Genomic DNA, 23,847 nt, shown 5'->3' with positions numbered 1-23,847 from the left:
GTCAGCAAACTGTTCACTCAACTCACAGTTCGATTCCAAGCTGCTGAAGAATATTGGAATGGAAGCCATGCTCCAGATTTCATAACTAATTCCAACTTGAATGCCCACACATTCCTAATTCCAGGTGGCATCCAAGTTGCTTGACTGAATAAGCTGAGTGGATAAACGGTGCTGAGGTTCTTCTTTTAGAAAGAAAAGCATTGTGTTTGTTGATTCATGACAAGTTTAATTTGGAAAGGAGGAAAGAGTGACAAGTTTTGATTTTGAATTAAATTTGATTAGTTTGTTTTTTTAAGTACTTAGGTATTCCGAAATTCAAATATCATTGGAGGAAAGCTTTAACAAAAGACCAAGTAATGTGTCAAAGAAACTAACTTGAAGTGGCATTCATGAAGACATGATTTTTCAGCTTGATAGATTGTGAAGTCTCATTCATTCAAATTTAAATTGATTCCAGTGATACAAGTGCAATCTCTAATATTAAATGTCAAAGTCAAAGTCTGTAACTGAGAGTATAGCTTGTTTATGCACAGGAAGTTATGAATGATAGGGCTGATGGGGGAGCAGGATTAAGTACTGAATGCAATATATGTATCATAGTTCTGGATGAGTTGAAGTTTACAGAAAATAACATGTTTTATATTTACTACGGTCTGTCAGCACACGGAGAATGGAGCTAGCATGCAAAGGAACAATAAAAGGAGGCACAGTTGCAACTGTTTTGATTACTAGCTGCTTTAGTAAAATGGACAACTCGTCACCCAGCCAGGAGAGCAATGGAATCATCAAATCCTGAGCTGACAAGGGCATTAAATATTAGCAGCAGATGAGCTGAGGCAGGCATGGAATTGGGTGATTTCATCAGTCATAGCATCTGATGGAAGACAAAACAGAACAGACATATCATGTCTGCTGATGGAAATTTTGTGTGTGTGAACTCATTTGTAAAATGTGGTTTTGGTTGATGGAATCCTATATCATGTATGTTGTGCTCAGCCTGCGCAAACCTGCCAGCCAGATCTTCAAAGGTTTTGCTGTAACCTCTCTTTGAAAAGGTAATTATAGTTTATCAAAATTAACTATGCTGTAGAATGGAGAGGAGGAATCACAGTTTCTTTAAATACAGCAGTGAAAGAGAAGAGAAATTTGCAATTTAAACTTGTAGTATCCACAGGGAATGATATAGATAAAGACTCTGTTGACTATTAAGACTGATGTTTTATAGCTCTGCATTGCTTTTAATTTGAGAAAACTGTTTTCAAATTTAGTACGTCAGGGGATATGAGAACTCCTATCGTAAAAATTGATTATCCCAGTGCTGAAATTATTCACTGAACAGTCATTGTAATGGTAGAGGATCAATATTTCACCACCAGCCCTTCTGCAATGCTGCTGTTTTAGCGTACATTGTTAATGTTCCTGTCTGGATTACTTCTGTCAGTGCTTTACTTATAAATTTATGAGTGGTTCTCATCTGACTCAATAAAATCCAACATCATATTCAAGAAACATATTTCTGTAATATCATAATCTCAAAACAGCAGATAGAGGGAGTACAGTTCCTGTGAAGCAATGATACCAAGGACACCTGAGTACTATGTTGTAGTGGTCTTTACTGCCCCCTGTGGTGGCCATGAGCAGTGTCAGATGCAGAATAGTTTTGTAAAAAGTTAATAAAATCTCAAGTTTTCTGGACATGTTTTTGTTCCTTTTGATGATCAGCGGTGAGTAAATATGACTGCATTGTGTATAGAATAACCTTGTATCTCTGCAATATTGCTCATGTATTTAGTACACTTCTATGGTACAGCTTAACTGTTTAGCGCAGTCCATCACAAAATTTTCAAAGCTCTGTTTGTCACATGGTTATGTAACAAGGATAGGAAGGGATATAGTCCTGTATTTACCTGTCGTATCCCTCAGTTGATTTTAGACAAATGTCAGTCTTGGATGATAAAACGTTCACTTTAGGAGCGCATGTAGAAATCAAGATAGTAGGTATTGCAATACCTACCCTCCCTCACCCCCGCCATGTGTGTGAGTCATACGTTCCAAGACCTACTGCAGAGACCCAACACTGAGGGTTTGCCATTATTCAATCATTTAAATGGGAAAATCACCTCCATGGCAGCCCCCTGGAATTATTTCTGGAATATTCGATGTAATATTTTCGGACCACGGGAAACTGTGGAAACCGAATCCATGGATGGGGTGGGGGGCAGGTTGGGGGGATTATTCTACTGTACTTTTTTTCATTTTAGCTATACCACCAGACTTGGGTCAATATAAAATGCTTTGCAGCATCTTTAACCAGCTTATATGTATGTGCTAACTCAGCATTATCGTTCACTTTATTCTTTTCTCTGTCCTATAGGCTTATTGATGTTGAACTCTTTACATTTCTTTCTATACCATCAAATTAAGATTTGTTTATCAAACGTTTTGAAACCATCATAGTCAGCATGTTTAATTTGCTGCAGGTGTTTGATTTGGACAGGTCTTTGGGATTTGTAACACGTGTCCTAACTGTATGATTCTTGAGCAGCTCCAATTGCTATTGTCAAAAACCCTATAGAAACTCGGTCATTTTCAAATGTAATTAGATTCTAATGCTTATTTTCAACTTTGCTAACAGGTTCATTGGCTCTCTGTTGGCTCACTGCCATTTCCAAGTGAACCAGTTTTATTTGGTGTTTCTCCCCTCTTCCCCAGCAAAATGGAGATATTTGATAAAGTCTGCACAATGAGAATAAATATCAATAGTAGCTTTAATGGGGCATTCAGGTGACACTGTCAGCGGTGTTATTTGATCAGCTTATGGTTACAGCTTGCATTCTGATATTAAGTTCTGTCAAGTACTCATTGTTGTACATATATATCATAATATACAGTTGCAATGCACGACAGAGTTTTAACATAGCAAATGCAAATAATGTGTGCTTATTTCAACTCCCCTGAGGTCTTGTGTTAAATCAGATTCAACCATTTCATTCAATAAACTATCAGAAGAGTAATTATATCATAACTCCAGAATCTCATGGTTTTGTATTTCACAGAGGAGTGGAATTGGAAAAACTTTAAAGTTGTTATGTCGTATGTAAACTAATTAAGGGATAGAAGTGCTGTACAATCTGATAACTGACCCTAGGCGTAAGAATTGCTAAATTGCTCATGAATGATGAACTGGTTGTATTGTTTATTGTTAGCTCTCATTGATGGAAGTATTGCTGATGTGCTGATTTTTGTACCACTTGTTTTTAAATAACTTGTGTTAGAAATTTTAATGCTTTTCAACTAGAAACCTTAATTCTCAATGTGCATGAAGTCAGTCATTAATTCAGCATGGTGATTGCAATCATGGAAACATGCTTGACTTGCTGCTTCAACACATTCTTCATCCAAATGATTCACTTTTTCTACCTTCCTCGGAAATGTGATGCATGACGCTGTTTGTTGGAAGAGGTGTTGTATGGACAGCTTCCTAACATAAAATCCACACATGTACATAAGATGACCAGACAATTATCACGACTATGGAAGCCATCCCGTGCTCAAGGACATTGAAGCCAGTTGAAGTTTCTCCCTGAATGGGATGTACAAGAAGTCATCACAGCCTAGGATTGGAATAATTGTCTATTCCATTTACTGCCAGTGTCATGGGCAAAGCCTTCGCAAACCTGCGGATGTCACTATGTCACAGAATCTGCAGGCGTTGTTCACCTGTTGTCAAGGCCCAGTTGCTCCATTATCTGTTTTTGATTCCCATTTGACCATCTGAGGCTTATGCCAGAAATGTCAACTCTTCTGCTTCTTGGATGCTGCCTGACCTGCTGTGCTTTTCCAGTGCCACCCTTTTCAATTCTGATTCTCCAGTATCTGCAGTCCTCACTTTCTCCTAGCACCTGAGGGTTTTGCACATGATTGAGGAGATTTCAAAGTGGTTTTAAAAAGCCGGGATTCATATCCATCTAATAATAGGCTAAGGAATGTCAGTGAAAGTTGAGAGAAAAGGCTTTCTTTTTCTTTGTTATAACCATGTAAAGTATATTGAATCTGAACTTTTGTCGAATTTTGTGGCTAATGGGGTTTTAGAAGGGATGACTGCCTTCACTGAATTTTCATTTGCAGGATAATCACAGTTACAAACTCACTGAGGACATTCAGTAATGAAAATAATTTGGACCTTTTCCTGCATATGAATACTTTAAACTCTCAGCAATGCAACATTGTTGGGTTTTTTATGTTTGTTTATGGGATTGGTAAAGGTTACTGACTAAGTCAGCATTTATTGCTCGTCTTTAATTACCCTGGAGGTGGTGGTAGACAGCTGCCTTCACAGAGCACTGTAATCCTTGGGGTGTACACATCTTCCAAGTGTGGTTCGGAAAGGAGTTCCGAATAGAGAATAATACATCAGAGACTCTTACTGATTATGTTAGCTAGTATGGTGATGAAACGTCTGAAAACAAACCTTTAAGCTCAGCCAACTGACTTACATACTTATCATCAACCTGAGCTACAGATCTTCTCAAAAATTGCTGGTGGAGAATATTCTTAATCTTGGGTTAAAGGCAACTGTTAGGATAGGCGATAAGCCCAAAACATTTCAGTTTACAGTTAATTGGGACAGCATACAGTATGATTCAGAATCACATCTAGCACAACATTGGTTACAGTTTAGGGGAGGTGTTGGTCTCTTAGCATTATCATTGTACTATTAATCCAGAGACGCAGGTAATGTTCTGAGAACCCAGGTTTAAATCCTGTTCTGGAAGATGATCTTTTTTAATCTGAAATTGAAGATAACCGTTAAACCATTGTTGAATGACTGAAAGCAAACCGTCTAGTTCACTACTGTCCTTCAGGGCTGGAAGCTCTTGTCCTTACCTGGTCTGGTGCATCTGTGACTCCTGATCCACACTGACCGCTCCGTGACTCCTGATCCAGACTGACCGATCCGTGACTCCTGATCCAGACTGACCGATCCGTGACTCCCGATCCATGACTCCTGATCCACACTGACCGATCCGTGACTCCCGATCCGTGACTCCTGATCCACACTGACCGATCCCTGACTCCTGCTCCACACTGGCCCATCTGCAACTCCTGATCCAGACTGACCGATCCCTGACTCCTGATCCACACTGACCGATCCGCAACTCCTGATCCACACTGGCCGATCCATGACTCCTGATCCGCACTGACCAATCCGTGACTCCTGATCCGCACTGACCGATCCCTGACTCCTGATCCACACTGACCGATCTGTGACTGCTGACCTGCACTGACCGATCCGTGACTCCTGATCCGCACTGACCGATCCCTGACTCCTGATCCACACTGACCGATCCCTGACTCCTGATCCGCACTGACCGATCCGTGACTCCTGATCCGCACTGACCGATCCGTGATTCCTGATTCACTTCAATGTGGTTGACTTTTAACTGCCCTCTGGCCAACTGGGAAGGACAATGAATACTGGTGAATGAATTAAAGCAAAATTCTAATTATTGGAGATTTACAAACAGCTATTGATCTGTATCAAAATGCTCGAGTCAGAAGCCGTGCTCTTGTGGATCATCTTGAGTTATTGAATGAAGTATGTACTTTCTAAATAGGTTGAGCCATTTCCCAAAGCTTTCCAGTTACAATTCATTGACAAACATAATTCCTATAATTACACTTGTATTCAAGCATTGAGCGTTTTCAGTTTCACAGGAATAATTTTGCATCCTTTGTTGGCAGGTGAAGCACTAACCGGGGAGCTGTCAAAGCTTTTGTTGGAAATCCGAGAGAGCCAGGATAAAGATTTTGACGATCTCTGCCAAGCGGTGTCCTCATGCTCCATGGACAGTTTTACCAGTACAAAGATTTCTGATGATGATGTTGCCAAGTGTGAAAACCAGCCAAAACATTCCAAGGTTAGTGTTCAGTATAGGAAGAAACTCACTTAATAAAGAACAAATGTCCCCTGGACATAAAACTAAGTCATATGGCCTGAACTAAATGAATCTATTTCAGGATTTTAAGTTCATTTATGGGCAATATTTTGTTAGCTGATTAATGATTTAATCTGATACATTAAAATTTTTATTCTGGTCTCTAACTAACTTCTCAATTTTCTATAATATCAAGGGATTGTAGCTAAAGGTTTTTGGCTTGTTTGGTACTCATTTCAAAATGTATATTTTAATACATTTTGGATAAGACAATAAGATATAGGGACAGAATTAGGCCATTTGGCCCATCAAGTTTGTTCTGCCATTTGATCATTGCTGATGTGTTTCTCAACCCCATTCTCTTGCCTTCTTCCCATAACCCTTGGACCCCTTGCTCATTAAGAACAGTGGCGTCACTGTCTTAGAGATATAGATGGTCTCCACAACCTTCTGCAGCAATGAGTTCCACCCTCTGGCTGAAGAAATTCCTTTTCACCTCAGTTCTAGACGATTGTCTGGTCACTCTGAGGCTGTGCCCTTGGGTCTCTCTTTCTGCATCCACACTAATCACTGTGCCTCGGTATTCAGTAATTTTCAATGAGATTCCGCCTCGTCCTTCTGAATTCAATCAAGTACAGACCCAGAGTTCTCAACTGCTTCTCATATGACAAGTCCTTCATAGAATCATAGAAGATCATAGAATAACAGAGTCCCTACAGTATGGAAACAGGCCCTTAGACCAAACAAGTCTAGACTGACCTCCGAAGAGTAACCCACCCATCCCCATTCCTCTACCCTATTACCCTACATTTACCCGTGACTAATGCATCTAGCCCATAGATCCCTGAGCACTATGGGTAATTTAGCATGGCTGATTTACCTAACCTGCACATCTTCGGATTGTGGGAGGAAACCGGAGCACCCAGAGGAAACCCATGCAGACACGGGGAGAACATGCAACCTCCATACAGACAGTTGCCTGAGACTGGAATCCAACCCTGGTCCCTAACGCTGTGAGGCAACAGTGCTAACCACTGAGCCACCATGGCACCATCCATCCCTAGAATCGTTCTGGTCAACCTCCTATGGACCCCCTCCAACACCAAAGCATCCATCATTAGATACAGAGTTCAAAACTGCTCACAATATTCCAAATGTGGTCTGAACAGAGCCTTGAACAGCCTCAGCAGTGCATCTCTGCTCTTGTATTCTTGCTCTCTTGAATTGAATGCTTCCTAACTGCTAACTGAACCTGTACGTTAATCTTAAGAGAATCCTGAGCTACGACGCCCAAGTCCATTTTTGCTTCAGATTTCCAAAGCTTTTGTCTGTTCATAAAATAGTCAACACTTCTATTCTTACTACCAATGTGCATAACCTCACACTTTTGCACATTGTATTCTATCTGCCACTTCTTTGCCCATGTTCTAAGCCTGTCCAAGACCATCTACAGCCTCCCCACTTCTTCAGCACTACCTGCTCCTCTACCTGTATTTGCCATCTGCAAACCAAGCAACGATGCCTTTTTTTCTTCATCCAGATTGTTGATGTATAATTTAAATGGTTGTGGTACCAACACGGACCCCTGCGGAGGTCCATTAATCATTGGCTGCTAATCTGAAATGACCCCCTTATCCTCGCTCTCTACTGTCTGCCAGTCAGTCAGTCCTCTCCCCATACCAGTACCTTGCCCATAACACCATGAACTGTTGTCTGATTTAGCAGCCTCCTGAGCGGCACCTTGTCGAAGGCTTTCTGGAAATTCCATTAGACATTCCACAAATTCCTTTTCTTGGTATCTGTTACCAGCCTGATTTTCCCAGTCCATCTGTATATGGATGTCTCCCATGATTGATAATGCTTTTTTAAAATGCCTTTTCTAAGTCCTGATTTATTTTCTGCCCATATCCTGACTGATTTTCTGCCCATATCCTGACTGCCGCTGGGAAGCCTGTACATAAACACCATGAGTGTCATTTTGTCCTTTACAGTTCCTCAACTCTAACTATACAGATTCAACATCTTCTGGCTCTATTTCACTTTCTGTGATAATCAAATCATTGATTAGTTTGCATTGTACAGCTGATGAGCAACGGAATGGTAGCTGCTGGAAGACTTTATGTAAAGCAAGCATTGATATGACCAGGGTCAATGCACATTATTACTGAGTTGCAGACAGATTAGTTCACAACCTCTAATCAGCAATGACTGGGTTTAAGGTTAAAAATCACGGAGCGTCGCTCCGAAAGCTAGTGTGCTTCCAATTAAACCTGTTGTACTATAACCTGGTGTTGTGTGATTTTTAACTTTGTATACCCCAGTCCAACACTGGCAAATCCAAATCATGGGTTTAAGGTGTAATTCTGTGCACTGACTAAGAAGATGTCAGCAATACAGGCACTGATCATTCTGTGGTTGGGGAGTTTTGAAGAGGTCTGAAGATTGGGATGGTTTAATAATCAATGTATTTTGATTGTACAGTCGATTGGTTTATGGGTACTGAGTGAGGTCCAAAGATTGTAAGTGGTGCAAGAGTTCAGACTGAGATGTCCAACAGAACAGGTGAGATGGTTTTCAAGAACTGGAGATTTTGAGGTGGCAGGATGGTAATTTTGGAGGAAGCAAGTGTTTAAAAATATTACAAAATAAAAACTGAAAGAACTGCTGGTGCTGTAAATCAGACACAAAAATGGAAAATGCTGAAAAAACTCAGCAAGTCTGGTAGCATCTGTACCCGACTGACCCGACTGCTCAGCAGCTCAGACCCTTGGAGGATGGGTCCGAAGCATTAACTCTGATTTCTCTCCACAGATGCTACCAGATCTGCTGAGATTTTCCAGCAACTTCTATTTTTGTCTAGGTAAAAATTACTGTTATGTACTGTAAACTGTTCATAGCAGCATTCTAAACTATGTGCTGCTTGCCTAAATAAAACTTAAAGAATTCGAAATCCTATTTCTGGAATATTCTGAAAAATGCATCTTTTTAGTCTTTACAAATAAGGTTGAAGATTTAGTGCAAAATTATGAGGAAGAAAATCTCGAGTCAAAGACTTTGAAACGGTCCGAGGTTTTGAACAAAAAGCTTTAATGTGATTATTTAAATAAAGTCTGAAGGCTAGTTATAAAATAAGGAAGTTAACTTTTTTTTTAAGATTGTTTAAACCTTTACATTGAAGTTTGGAAATTACAGTTGCTGAACAAAATGGTAGACAAAAGCTTCCTCCAAAAAATATTTTGTGTAATGTGATTGATGTATGACAGTAAAAATTTGACATTTAATAAGGTTTCATATTATGAATGTATACAGGATTTCTTCTGTGACAAGTTGACATGATGAAAGTATTTCATGTTTAGTTAAGTCTCCTGGACAGAGAACAGAATGCCCAAGTAAATTAGCCGTGGTATTATTCATTGTTGATTGATAAATGTCTTGCTTTATTATATACTACGTGATAACATGCGGATTCAGTAATTTATGGAGTAAGGGATTTTGTTGTCTGCAAGATTGGGGAATATGGTATAGTGAGGTTGGTGAAAATTTGGCAGGAGGCAAAATTACATTTTCCTGATGTCAGGACGAGATGCTGAGTTGAAGTCAGTGGTATTTATGTCATTTTGGACCTCATGCTACCCTAGGACAGGTTTCCACATGCAGTACATTTGTATGCCATGAATACTCATTCACAAGGATATTTTTCAAATTGCCGCCAAGTCTCAAGCTCAAGTCGGTCGTACATGAGAATCTTGCTTGTTTAAAGATGTCAAGCATCAGTTGGACTTCGGCAGTTGAGTCAGGGGTTAGTGGTTTTGTGCACTGGAGGGAATGGTAACTTACAGGGAGGCTTAATTTGGGGGGGGGGATGTGGAGAAATGGGGGGAGTGGGTGGTGTATAATTTTGAAATATTTGAGGTTTCGACGTTAAGGGCTGAGGTGAAAAGGACCTTACATTCTGGGCTGACAGTCAAGCTAAAAAACAGAGCAGTCAAAGATGCAGAATTAGGATTGTCCAAATATAGTACTACATGGTGTTTTGACTGGTACAGTTTTTCCTAGAGTTTGAGTTCACCTATGAATTATCCTAACTGAGATTGACCGAGGACCATGTTCTTTACAATGCCAAGTCCCAAATGTAACCAAGTTCCACAGGGTGGGGAACACATCACTGGACACTGCCATGAGCATTCGGTAAAAAGTATCAACAGCACATGGTATTGTTCTTACTTGATGTCCTAACTCTTCTGTAACCATATGAGGCATGCCGGAACATCTAGATTTCTGCCTCATCTAGCCCTAACAAACAATGAATAAAATTAAACCTGTGTAAGGTGAAGTATTTACAAGTGAAATTTAATCTAGTAATCAAAACATGCCACCTCTATGTTCTCAGTAAGTATTATGTTAATAGCAGTGGAGGTTTGGCCCTGATTCAGAGACTCCCAGTTTGTAGCATTGCCAGTAGGTGGTAGGTTTTCCCAATGAAAACCTTCCCTGGTCTGAAATTGCACCTGTTTCCTGTGCATGCCACCAGCACTTGAAATGTTATTTGGAATTGCATTGGATATGGAGGAGAAAACTGGAAAGCAGACACGGTATACACTTCCATTGGGAATGGTGTGCAACTGATAAAAATCCTCCCATTGTTAAACCATTGTTTCTTGACCAGGGAAATGCAGCTATTCTATAACAGCTGACAAGGCAAAATTGAAAAGGTGCTTTGTTGCATTCCAGGGGCATCTGGAAGGGACCTGGGCTGAATCGAATAAAAGTGGGATTTCAGAAGTTAACAGCACTTTGGGGAGTTGACCATTTCCAATGGTAAATGTCAGCTTTAGGAAAGTGGTACCATGGCTGGTTTCTGCGTCAGAGATTGTGGGTTTAAGGTTTACTCCAAAGATTTGAACATGTGCCAGGGACACAGCGAGGCAAGTCTTTTGGATATGACCTCAAACTGTGATCTTGTCTGCACTCACGAATATAAACTTTATTATGTGTTTAATCTCTTTTGTGGTGTATTGCACTGAATTTAGATTAATGGTACACACGAACAGCCCTCTGGGAAAGAGAATTCCACATTTCCATTTTAATTAATGTCAAAACAAATGCCTCCTGATTTCCTTTCTGACTAGCCTGGCTCTAATTTTAAGCTTGGGATCCCTCAGTCTGGTTTCCCATGCCAGAGCAAGCAGCTTCACAGCATCCATTCTATTGAATTCTTCCATCATTTTAATCGCTTCCATTATTATCAACTGTCAACCTTTTAAATTCCAGCCAATACAAGCCAAACTCATGCAACATCTCTTAATGATTCAATCCATTAAGCATTTAATGCAACTCTGTGAGTAATTTTCTTATTTTCATGATGACTGCAGTTCATCCGCTACTTATATTTCCTTCTTGTTTAGCTTCATACTCAGTAAACAATCGATGTGAAAAATGTTGACATCTTTAAGTAGGAGGAGTGAACTTTTAATCTCCAGTAAAATTCTCAGCAAAGATCTGTAGCAGTTAAATTATTTATGATAAGACCATCATTTTTTAGTGCATTTTGTGACATAATATTTTCACATCTTCCTAATGAAACAGAGTTGCCTGTTAACATTAACAGCTGGAGATGGTAATCAGGGATTTTCAGCTTTGGCTCCAGAGTCCTGGGAATTTTGATATTTGTGGAGCTGAAGAGTCATCCTCCGCTCAGGAGTGCAAGTCTCTGGGGAACGTTGGAAACATGTGGCTGTGTTTTCTGTCAAGCATTCCCACAGTTTCACACAGTCAAGCATTTCAATTGCAGCAGCAAAATAAAACTTCAGGTGAAATGCAATAAGAAATGGATAAAAAAAAGCAACACGGGCATGCAAAGGGACATATTTGGGAAGATTTCCTGTGTGTTTTAAAATGCAGCAAAAATTTATAAATAAAGGGTTTTTGATTTTGCTGTACTTGGCATGTGAAAGCACATCTCCAAACAAACGTAGCTTCAATGGAAGGAGAATGAAGGGTTGCCAGTTCCAGATTTATGATGTTTCCGTTTGGTTCTTCCTCTAATCCGACTGCCAGCCAACACTGAAGAATCCCCTTTTCATGTACTTTTCATAATTTTCAAATAGTCAAAATAATTTTATTCCAAGTTCCTTTGAAATCATACGATTGGACCATTCAGAAACCACTCCAATAGAAGCAAAATAGTCAATGGATCAGTAATCAATATTGTCCCTCTCACATCATGGAGAGGTGTGTAGAACTTGAATGTTTTAAAATATTTCTGTTATACAAGAATCACTGAAGAGCCACAGAGCTGAGTGCACCTCGTATCTTAGCATGTTACACTGGTAGCAACAGCGAGGCTTGATGCTATTAAAGCCAAATTACTTTCATTGCAATTACAGGTAAGAAATATGGATCCTGTCTAAGCCATTGCAACATTAATTTGTTTATAGTCTACTGGCTGATCAATAATCTACCCACTTGGGAGATGGGGGAATAACAGCATCAAGGTCTCCGGAGATCTTAATGTTTGTTTCAGTAGTGTTAAAACTCTGGTCAATAGCAGGGTTTTTGTGTTAGTTTGCTATTGTACAATATTGAAACAATCTAATACACTGAATCTGGAATGCACTGCCTTGGAGGGTAGTTTAGGTGGGGCACCTCATAATCTTTAAAAAGTACTTGGATGAGTACTTAAAATGTCATAATATTCGAGACTATGGGCCAAGTGCTGGAAACTGGGATGAGTGTAGATTTAGAGTAGTGCTTTATTAGTACAGACTCGATTGGCTGAAGGGTCTCTTCTGTAGTGAGTGATACTATGAGTGCATTCATGCACAAAGATGCTTTGGAAAAAGTATCAAGAAAATGCTTCAAACAAGTCCAGGAAACCTGGCTGATTGATATCATTAGTAATTTGTTTTTATGTATTAAGAAATTATTTTTATGAATAATCTGCCCAATTACTTTTATGTAGAAACAAATGGAACAAGTATCAGGCAGATTTGACAATTGGCAGATGATCAAGTTGAAAGTAATTAATTCATGAATACCTGAAGTGGTAAAATGTCAAAGCCTTCTGTTGTATGATTAATATCAGGAGACTCCAGCTGTAATTTACCTCTATTCATTTATGTGTAGCCCTTAATCCTAAGTAAATTGTCCTGAAGTTTTTTGATTTTCTACAATAAGTTATAGTGAGTGGTCCACCTTCTCTGTGTTAAGTGTATCCTATGAAGGAGCATCAGTAGCAAGAGCTATCAGCATTCCTTAAGTTAGTCACATTCCTTAGAATGACTGTAATTTCCCACGGCTGGGATATTCCAAAGAATCATCAAGAGCTTCCTTTTGGACATGGTAGAATTAACCTCAGTTCTCACATTCTCAGGATTCCAGCTCCCTCTTGTAACGACCTACTCTGAATGTGCTGTGAGAAAGTTTCCTCCAAAAGCTGCTGTACTGCCAGGACATATTGAGAGGCGGAATACTTTGCTATGAAGCTGACAGATCGCTGTTTAATTTACTTCAGCTTTATTCTCACAGGATGCAAACAGTTTGATTGAATTTCCTGACTTACACCAAAGAACCAATACTCTTTGCACATCTGCAAACCACTGTATTCCTGCAATCAGCACATTAAGGTAGCAGAAAAAAAAGTAATATTGTGATCTCTTCAGGGAGTAATACAACCTTTAGCAAACATTATCTATTTGGTTGAATAATTATTTTATAATCTTTTATATCCCAAACCTATAGTAAACCCATCACTAAAAGAGAGAGAGAAGCTGACCTGTTTCTTTGTGAGCCAAAATGTATTTAATGTCAACCTGAAACAATCTGGTGCACCAGAATGCTTTCCAGTCACTGATCTGACAGGTTTAAGTAATAAAAACTTTGACAAATTGGCTTCAGTAATTATGTTTTTACAGTTCATCTACTTTGGGTTGTTGTGATATTTTGATGCTAATTTTATGTGGAAGGACATTCAGGAAGAATATTGGGGGGAAATGAAAATGACTATAGATTTGACAGTTGGTCATAACCATTAGAAACAGAAACAGGTCTAAACTGTTTAGCCCCTCAAGCCTGCTACACCGTCTAGTAGGATCATGGCTGATCCAACATTCCCTCAATTCCATTTTCCTGCATTTTCCCTGTAACCCTTGATTCCCCTACTGATCAAGAATCTATCTATCTTAGCCTTAAATAAACACAGGAACACACACCCCATGGCAAGGAGTTCCGAGGAGACTCAATGATCTGAGAGAAGGAATTTCTCCTTATCTCAGTTTCAAATTGGCACCTTTAATTCTGAGTCTATGCCCTCTGGTCCTATGTTCTCCCATGAGGGAATCGCCCTGTGAAACCCTATAAGAATCCTACATGTTTCAAAGACATCACGTCTCCTTGTTCTAAACTCCAGTGAATAGAATCCCAACCTGTTTGACCTTTGCTGATAAGACAGTCCCTCCATATCAGCAATTATCCTAGTGAACGATTTTCCTCCAATGAAGTGATATCCTCCCTCAAATAAGGGGACCAAAACTGTTCTCAATATTCCAGACATGGTTTCACCAGCACCCTGTGTAGTTGCAGTAAGACTTGGCTCATACTTAACTCTAATGCTCCAATCCCCTTGAAATAAGGCCAATCGTCCATTTGCCTTCCTAATTACTTGTTGCATCTTTATGTTAGCTTTCTATATTTGTGCACAATTCCTTTGTGTTGCAGCTTTCTGCAGTTTTTTTATCCATTTAAATAATAATCAGTTCTTTTGTTCTCATGTCAAAAATGAACAACTACACATTTTCCTGCATTATGCTCCATTTGCCAACATTTTGTCCACTACCTAACCTCCATTCATAATCAACAGTAATCCATAGGATGTTTATCATCGGGGATTCAATGAGTTTCAGCTGGAGATAGTGGAGAAAGGGAGCAAATGCCAAAATATTGCTCCCTTCAGAAGCAAAATGAGCTGCCATCAATCCCTTGAAAAGTCAGCCATGTTGATGGCACCATATCAAACTCCAACAAAGGTACAAGTTACTGAAAATGAACACTTGTCAAGCGGAAGAAAGGGTAAAGTTTATGTTGGCTGCAGAATTTTTTTTTTCCATTTCAGTCAGCCAAGTTTTCTTTTCCCCCTCTTGCTGAAGCCTTTGCTGTGAAAACACTGGCAGATCATTGAGGTGAATAATTGGAGTATGGATAATGAATGTTTTCCTGTATTGCTTCCGGAATTTGATCTGGCAAGTAATTCATGATTGTTACATTGCAACCACTAACGTTTGCCATGTGTGTATGGAATGCAAGTAGAAAATCCAGCAAATATCTCAGTCCCAAGTCACTGTGGATCTACATCAGTCATGTTCCACTTGGTTTGTGTAGAATAGATTCTCATCCCATTGGGGTACGCCTCACTAACCTCTGGCTAAAGAGTTTAACCATCATTTTATCAAATCTGCCTTTGTTTCAGACATCATTACTTTCATATGTTTTTATTCTATCATGGGATGTTGGTGTTGCTGGCTAGGCCAACATTTATTACCCACCCCTAATTATTCACAGGGCAGTTAATAGCAATCACATTGCTGTGGATCTGGAGTCACATGTAGACCAGACCAGGTAAGGACAGCAATTTCCTACCTTAAAGGACATCAATGAACCAGATGGAATTTCCTGACAGTTTACAATGATTTCATGACCATCATTAGATTCGTAATTCCAGATTTTTCTTTTTAAAGTTCAAGCTTCGCCATCTGCTGTTGTGGGATTTGCACCTGAGTCCCCAGAACATTACCTGGGTCTCTAGATTAATAGTCCAGCATTAACAGCACTGGACCAGAGCCTCTTGAGTGAACTATAGCAGTCATTGAGGAGGAGGAGAGGTAGCCCCACATTCTGTTTGGGGAGAACTTTGAGAACTCTGGATTGACCATGTCAGAACTGACAGAATGTCAATTGACAGTGAAGGCATGGGGATATATTTCCAAGTTAGGAACCAACAAGCTAGTAACCCATGTATCCGCTGCCCTTCTCCCAAAGTAATCATGGTTGTGAAGTTGGAAGGTGTTTGTTGAAAGAGCTGGAGTGAAATCCTGAACCTTACAGACTCTCCACATTGTACTGCCGTGAATTACTGATAGTGGGAGTGTCTGTTGAGGATGGTGAATGGGTCTCCAGTTGCGTGCGATGCTTTCCTCTGGATGCTGTTGAGCTTCTTGAATGTTGTTTGAGCTGTACCTGCCCAGTCCAGTGGGAAGTGTTCTTTCTGTAACCGGCAGCAATCTGGGCCAAAGGCAGTAAAGTGGCATTAAGCTGGACGTTTGGTTTTCAGCTGGCACAGACACAATGGCTAGGCAACTTCCTTCTGTGCTGTAACTCTATGAATTTATCACCTCCTGACTTCTGCTTTGTCAATGTCGGACAGGCTTTGTGGAGGTGGTAGATGTGTTATTCGCGACAGGATTCCTAGTCTCAAACCTGCTCCGGTATCCACTTTTATATGACTGGTCCTGTCAAGTTTATAAACAATGGTAATCCCTATAATTTAGATAGAGATGATAATGGCATGGAATATTAAGGGGCAATGATTAGGTGCTATCTTGTTGGAGATGGTCATTGCTTAGCACTATGTAGCAAGAATATTACTTTCTATCATCATTCCAAGCCTGGATAATGCTCAGATCTTGTTAAATGTGGACATGGACTGCTTCAGTATCTGAGGAGTCATGAATGCTGCTGAATTTGGTGCAACCATCCCCATTTCTAATCTCATCATGGAGGGAAGGTCATTGTTCCATGAGGCCCACTTGCAGTAATGTCCTGGGAATAAGGTGACTGACCCCCACCAACCACAGCCAGCTTTCTTTGGGTGAAATAAGTCTCCAATCAACCAGGTTTTCCCCTGATTCCCATTGATTCCAGATTTTCTTAGGCTCCTTGATGCTACTCTGTCAATATGGCCTCAGCATTAAGGGAGGTCACTCTCACTGTGTCTCTAGAATTTACCTTTTTTTTCCACTGTTTGCACTAAGGCTGTAATTTATGTCAGGAGCTGAGTAGTCCTGGCAGGGAACCCAAATTGAATGTCAGTGAATGGGTTATGGTAAGGCAAATGGTGATACTATTGATGACCCCTGCTGTCACTCTATTGATGATGATAAGGTTGTGCTTAATGTGTATGAAAGATTGGTTTAATCTCAACGAGAGAATTGCGTTCAGTTCTGGGCACCACCAGTACATGAACAACTGAAAATGGCCAGCAAACAATTCAAGTGAATAGTTCCAGTAATGAAGAACTTCAGTTATATCGATTGGAGGAGATTGTACCGTCCTCCTTGAAGAAAAGTGTAAAGTGACATTTGATGGAGGTGTGGGAAGGGCTGTTCCCATTGGCAGCATGATTGAGAACCAAGGGATTCCCACTGAAAGTAATTGGCAGAAGAGGCATTGGCAATATGAGGCAAAGCTTTTCTACACTGTGTAATTAGGATCTGGAATGCACTGCATGCGATTGTGGTAGAGGTGGGTTCAATCAATACCTTGAAAAGAGAATTGGTCTTTTATCTGAAAAGGAAAAGGTTTGCAGCACCACAGGGAAACTGTGGAGAGTGGGATGAGGTGAGTTGCCCTTGCAGAGAGTCAGTACAGAGGCACGTTTGGACGGCACGGTGGCACAGTGGTTAGCACTGCTGCCTCGCAGTGCCAGAGACCCGGGTTCAATTCCCGCCTCAGGCGACTGACTGTGTGGAGTTTGCACGTTCTCCCCGTGTCTGCGTGGGTTTCCTCCGGGTGCTCCGGTTTCCTCCCACAGTCCAAAGATGTGCAGGTCAGGTGAATTGGCCATGCTAAATTGCCTGTAGTGTTAGGTAAGGGGTAAATGTAGGGGTATGGGTGGGTTGCGCTTTGGCGGGGTGGTGTGGACTTGTTGAGCCAAAGGGCCTGTTTCCACACTGTAAGTAATCTAATCTAATCTAATCTAATCATTGGGCCACATGGTCATATTCTCTGCTGTAACCATTCTGAGTCACATTGGCCTGCACTGCTGTTAGTTTCATGAAAATGTCACCCCCTCTGCTCATCTCACCTCGGAGATGAGTTGAATGTCTTGAAATTGCCCTGGTGCATCATGCTTTGGCATGTCTTGGAACTAAATCCACTACAAATATTTAGGGCTAGCAATTAGTGGAACAATGTTCTTTCAACAGTTTGTGTGTTAATTACTGCCAATCAATGTCCTGGGCACTGAAGATGATTCTAGTGTGAAGTCTGTTCCTTTGTTTGCAAGTTTTCAGGGAAATTTTTAAAATGTCAACATTTTATTTTTCTCTATTCCTTTATCCCCTTTTCCTCTCAGTCAGTGATTTAATTGGGTTCCTTCACTGTACTTTTCTATCAGCGCTGATGTGACACTGAATTCATCCTGTTTAATTCCTGCTGTTTATTTCCCATTTCTTACATGTCGCTGATTGAAGGAGGAAGGGTCACTGGACCTGAAATGCTCACTTTGATTTCTCTTCACAGGTGCTGCTAGACTTCCTGAGTTCCTTTCTAGCAGTTTCTGTTTTGTTGAAGGCAATAGTCTGCTGGTTTTCTTGATCAGTCAGCTCCCAGACAGTCTGCTTTACCCCATTCTACATTTATCAGCACTCTTAATAAGCTTATAGGCAAAAATGTTTTGAGCTGAGAGATGTGTGTCAAGTCTAACTAATGGCAGGTGCTGTTAGTCAAGCCTGTCCCAGTGACATCAGTAATACACACAAGTGGAAATATTTTTCCCAGTGGAGGAAAAGAAGCATCTATTTTAATGCTAGATTTGCTAACTTGCATTTGGCATCACTCCACAAGTAAAGGAACAGTTAATTTGTTTCCCTATTAAAATATTGTATTACAGATTTTAGCAACAAATATTTCAAGGCATTCCCTCCACCAAAAAAAACTACATTATCCAAAATGATTAGCATTTGTACTTTAACAAAAAGAAATTTTATTTGTTCTTTAAACTTGCAGTGTGCAGGAGCCTTTAATACCTGGTAAATCTAGGTTGGTGTTTATTTCTTAATTATTGCCAATAGCTGGAGATGCCATTTTACTTGCATTGGCAACAAATTGTGATGTCTGCGTTAATAAAATATTAGGTGCTGTCACTGAAAATACTATTATAAATAGCTTGATGGTGCTGGTGAAGTTGTTCATTGTCAGATACAGTAAAGATAATTTTAAAACTGTGTTATCCATGTCTAAATGATGGTGAGCAGGTCTTAGACAGGGCAAACGTGAGGACTGCAGATGCTGGAGATTAGAGTTCAGAGTGTGGTGCTTGAAAAGCACAGCAAATCAGGCAGCATCCGAAGAGCAGGAAAATCGATGTGTTGGGTAAAAGCTCTTCACTAGGAAATGTCTTAGACAGTCCACCTGGAAAGAAGGCGGAGGTTGTGTTAAGAGAATGTTTTTCTTCAACTACAGCAGAGAACTTAAAGTGTTCACCACATAAAAGGAACGAGAGTTATATGTAATGTATACTTATAAGCAACTTGTTCAGAAATGTTATGGCACATCTCTGGAATAGGTGGAACTTGAACCAGAACCTCCTGGCTCAGAGGCTGACACACTACCACTGTAGGACAAGAGTTATCAAGAGATTAAACCAGGTAAGAGTAACAGATTCCAGTCTCTTAGTGCATTAATGAAAGAGATGTGGCTTTTTTAAGAAAGTAGATGATTTCCGGTAACCTTTGCCCCTCTCCCATCTCCCTGGCATTCTGTGTCAAGTTCCAAATACCAATTCTTGTTGAGTTCAGTTTCAAAACGTGCCATTCGCTATTACTTAATCCAGTGCTGTAAACTGTGTGTGTGTGGTTTGAATTATTCTCTGCACAATGGAGGGCTCTGATGCATTTCATCCTGTTCCACAAAAATGATACAGCGAGTCTCAGCTTTTCCATCTTCTCGTTATTCACTGGAGAGGACAATGATGGAATTTGATCAAATATCAGAGGAAAGCTAGGCTCATTGCTGTAAAATAAATTGTCTCTACTTGCTAAATGTTCTTGCCAAAAGTGATTTCTCTGAAATTGTAGTTCCTGAAATTGCAATTTCATTTGCTAACATTTGTAATGAATGAGTTACCCAGATCCAAATGATTGGCCAAGAATGCTCCAGTAATGCGTGCACTTGTGTACATACAACACAAACAACTAGGGTCCCAAACCCATGATAGACAAAGACTTGCAGAGCGTAGTTGTTCAATAAAAGTTTGTAATTCCTGCAAAATCTACTCCTTACATGTGATTAGGTTTTCCCCTCAATCGGGAGATTTAAGGTCAGATATAAATTCTTTGCAAGTTTGCATGAGTTAAAATTATGTGCTTAATTTTTCTACCACAGGAAATGTTGCACAACATGCGATTAGATTTCAGATCAAAGTTCTGGAAAATAATGCAGCAAGTATGTCCACAAGTTAATTCTGTACTGATCTTGTATTGCCAGCAGATGGCAGCCTCCTCCAAGAACCCAACACTGTTGATATCGAGGCATTTCAGTGAAGACACATGGAGTACATTCAAGTGATGTAATGATCATATGTTCTCCATTTTGCATGCAAAATTGATTGTTTAAATTATATAAAATTTGCACCTAAGAGGTATGAATTCCCTCTTGCAGAAATATTTTCATTCAATGTAAACACATAATAAAGTAAGGTTAATATCAAAGCTGAAGTTTAATCTCTCAACCATTTAGATTTAATTTCCATCTCTCCTTTGCACACCACATTAACTCGTTATCCTGTTCATACAGGGATTTTGACTTTATACGAAACCAAGTCTTCAATGCTCTTTAAATAAGTAATTCAGTTCCCAGCCATTTTATCTGCTATTACAGAGGAAAGGTTGAAGACCAAACCTGCAAAAATGTGATAGTGGTATTTGATTCCATTTTTGTGTGGTCTGAAATGAATAAGGTCACTTAACAGAAGGCTCCAAATACTACAACTTTTTAATGTAAGTTTGCCTCATTCAGCGGCTTGCATTCCATCAGACAGCAATGTGCATGTTTAAACTACTGAATAGCCTTGGCATGTTTTAATTGCTCCAACTAACATGTTTATATCTTTGTCCAACTATCAAATGAGTCTTTGAGGTAGAGATAATGAATTTGATTGCATTAATCTCTGTCACAAGTCAGGGATTTGATTAAAACACAACGAGGTACCCAAATATTAAAATCTGGATTTGATCAAAGCGAAATGTAATTAGAGATTGTACTCAATTATCCCTTTGTAAGTACCACTGGTAAAATAGAATTTTGTCTAATAAAATGCACACAGAGACCAGTTGAGGCATTTAAGTGAATAATTATGGAGAAGTAAAAAAAAATTAATTTGTTTGCAGGTCACAGCAGATTTGATGCATTACATACTTTCAAATCTGAGTTTATTGCATTGAACAAAAATTGGTGACAACCATTTGCCAAATGTGGGTTCTTGCTGGCTTTACGTTTTATTGAGATCTGTCTCTTGATTAAAATTTATAAATGTAAAGCAAAGGTACCAAGTTAGGCTGAAGCAGTGTTTCTAGATCAGTAATGCTGTGCTATTTTCTGTAAAAATGTTAAGGTGCAAAGGTGGCCTTTACTGGAGTGATTTGCCCTTCATGTCCAGATGTGGGAGATGAGGGAGAATTTCCATGTTACTAATGATTATGCCTGCAGTGAGTGTGTTTGATCAGTTGGGGCTGCAGTTAGAGACAGTGAGGAATTTACAGGAGCTAGGCAGTGTGATGGATGGCAGTTATAGGTTGGGAGAAAAAGTGTAGATACAGTCAGGTAGATGGGTTACTGCCAGAAAAAATAGGAGGAGGAGGCAGGTAGTGCAGGAGTTTCCTGTGGCTATCCCCATCTCAAACAAGTGCACTGTTTTGGAAAATGTAGGGGAGTGATAGACTCTCAGGGGAGTGTAGCACAAACAGCCAAGTTTCTAGTACTGAGACTGGCTCTAATGTAATGACAGGTATGTCAGGTTCCAAGCGATCGATTGTGATGGAGGATTCAAGTCAGAGGCACAGACAGATGTTTCTGTGGCCAGTAGCGAAAAATCAGAATGGTGTGTCGCCTGTCTGGTGCCAGGATTAAGGATATATTGGAGACTCTGCAGAATATCCTCAGAGGGAATTGGGACCAGCAGGAGGTCATTGTACACATTGGGACTAATGACATTGGAAAGAAAAAGGATGAGATTCTGATGGGAGAATATAGGAAGTCAGGCAGGAATTTAAGAAGGACATCCTTGAGAGTAATAATATCTGGATTACTCCCAGTGGTATTAGTTAGTGAGGGTAGGAATAGGAGGATAGAGCAGATGAATGTGTGGCTAAAGAGCTGGTGCAGGGGAGAAAGTTTCACATTTTTGGATCATTGGAATCACTTCCAGGGTATAGAAGTGACCTGTATAAGAAGGGCAGATTGCACCTGTAATGAAAAGGGGGCTATTTGCTAGAGCTGCTCAGGAGGATTTAAACTAGTAAGATGGGGGGAGGGGGTTACCCAGGGAAAGAGATCAATCTGAGACTGGTATAGTTGGAAAGTTAACCAGACAGGGCAGGTAGGAACAAAGTAGAGAATGAGATAAATTAAACTGCATTTATTTCAATGCAAGGAGCCCAACAGGGAAGGCAGATGAACTCAGGATATGTTTAGGAACATGGGACTGGGATATCAGAAATGTGGCTCAGGGAAGGACAGGACTGGCAGCTTAGTGTTCCAGGGTACAAATGCTATAGGATGGATAGAAAGTGGGGGACAAGAGAGGAGGGAGAGTGGCGTTTTTGATAAGGGATAACATAATGACTGTATTTAGGGAGGATATTCCTGCGAAACATCCAGGGAAGTCATTTGGGTGGAACTGAGAAATAAGAAAGATGATTGGGATTGTATTATAGACCCCCCCAAACAGTCAATGGGAAATCGAGAAACAAATTTGTAAAGAGATTTCAGTTATCTGTAAAAATAATAGTGTGATTATTTTAACGTTTCAAACATAGACTGGGACTGCCATAATGTTAACGGTTTAGATTAGATTAGATTAGATTCCCTACAGTGTGGAAACAGGCCCAGATGGAGAGGAATTTGTTAAGTGTGTAGTTGAAGATTTTCTGCTTTAGTATGTACCTACTAGAGAAGCTGCAAAACTTGACCAACTCTTGGGAAATAAGACAGGGCAGGTGACTGAGGTGTCAGTGGGGGAGCACTTTGGGGCCAGCGACGGAAAAGGATAGACCGGATCTAAAAGTTAAAGTTCTAAATTGGAGCAAGGCCAATTTTGCTGGTACTAGGCAAGAACTTTCAAAAATTGATTGGGTCCGAATGTTCACAGGTAAAGACACGACTGGAAAATGGGAAGCCTTTAAAAATGAGATCATGAGAATCCAGAGATAATATATTCCTGTTAGGGTGAAAGACAAGGCTGGTAGGTGTAGGGAATGCTGGATGACGAGAGGAATTGAGGTTTTAGTCAAGAAAAAAAGAAGGAAGCATATGTCAGGTACAGACAGCAGAAATCAAATGAATCCACAGAAGAGTACAAAGGCAGTAGGAGTGTACTGAAGAGTGAAATCAAGATAGCAAAAAGGGGGCAGAAGATAGCTTTGGCAAAAAGGATTAAGGAGAATCCAAATGGCTTTTGTAAATACATTAACGACAAAAATGGGAGAGAAAAGGGCGCCTCAAAGATTAGCAAGGCAGTCTATGTGTGGAACTGCAGGAGATGGGGAGATACAAAATGAGTATTTTGCATCAGTGTTTATGGTGGAGAAGGACATGGAAGATACAGAATGTGGGGAAATAGATGGTGGCATCTTGAAAAATGTCCAAGTTACAGATGAGGAAGAGCTGGATGTCTTGAAACACATAAAGGTGGATAAAT

The 23,847-nt window shown here is 40.1% G+C and overlaps 1 protein-coding gene across 18 annotated transcripts in view; it reads left to right on the top strand.

The window, feature by feature from the left end:
• Window positions 1-23,847, top strand: part of anks1b (ankyrin repeat and sterile alpha motif domain containing 1B) — an 813,858-nt gene that overhangs the window by 440,111 nt on the left and 349,900 nt on the right. For 17 of the 18 annotated variants that reach the window (XM_043713629.1, XM_043713643.1, XM_043713627.1 and 14 more), the window contains one exon: window positions 5,746-5,921. In XM_043713629.1, the coding sequence (XP_043569564.1) occupies window positions 5,746-5,921 (176 nt within the window). Of the gene's footprint in view, window positions 1-5,745; window positions 5,922-23,847 lie in introns of those variants that run through there. The other variant, XM_043713645.1, reaches the window with a different exon arrangement.

The sequence above is a fragment of the Chiloscyllium plagiosum genome, chromosome 23 (genome assembly GCF_004010195.1).
Source record: "Chiloscyllium plagiosum isolate BGI_BamShark_2017 chromosome 23, ASM401019v2, whole genome shotgun sequence".
Classification (NCBI taxonomy): Eukaryota; Metazoa; Chordata; class Chondrichthyes; order Orectolobiformes; family Hemiscylliidae; genus Chiloscyllium; species Chiloscyllium plagiosum.
Note: the sequence above shows the minus strand (reverse complement) of the source record. Positions and strands in the feature narration are given on the sequence as shown.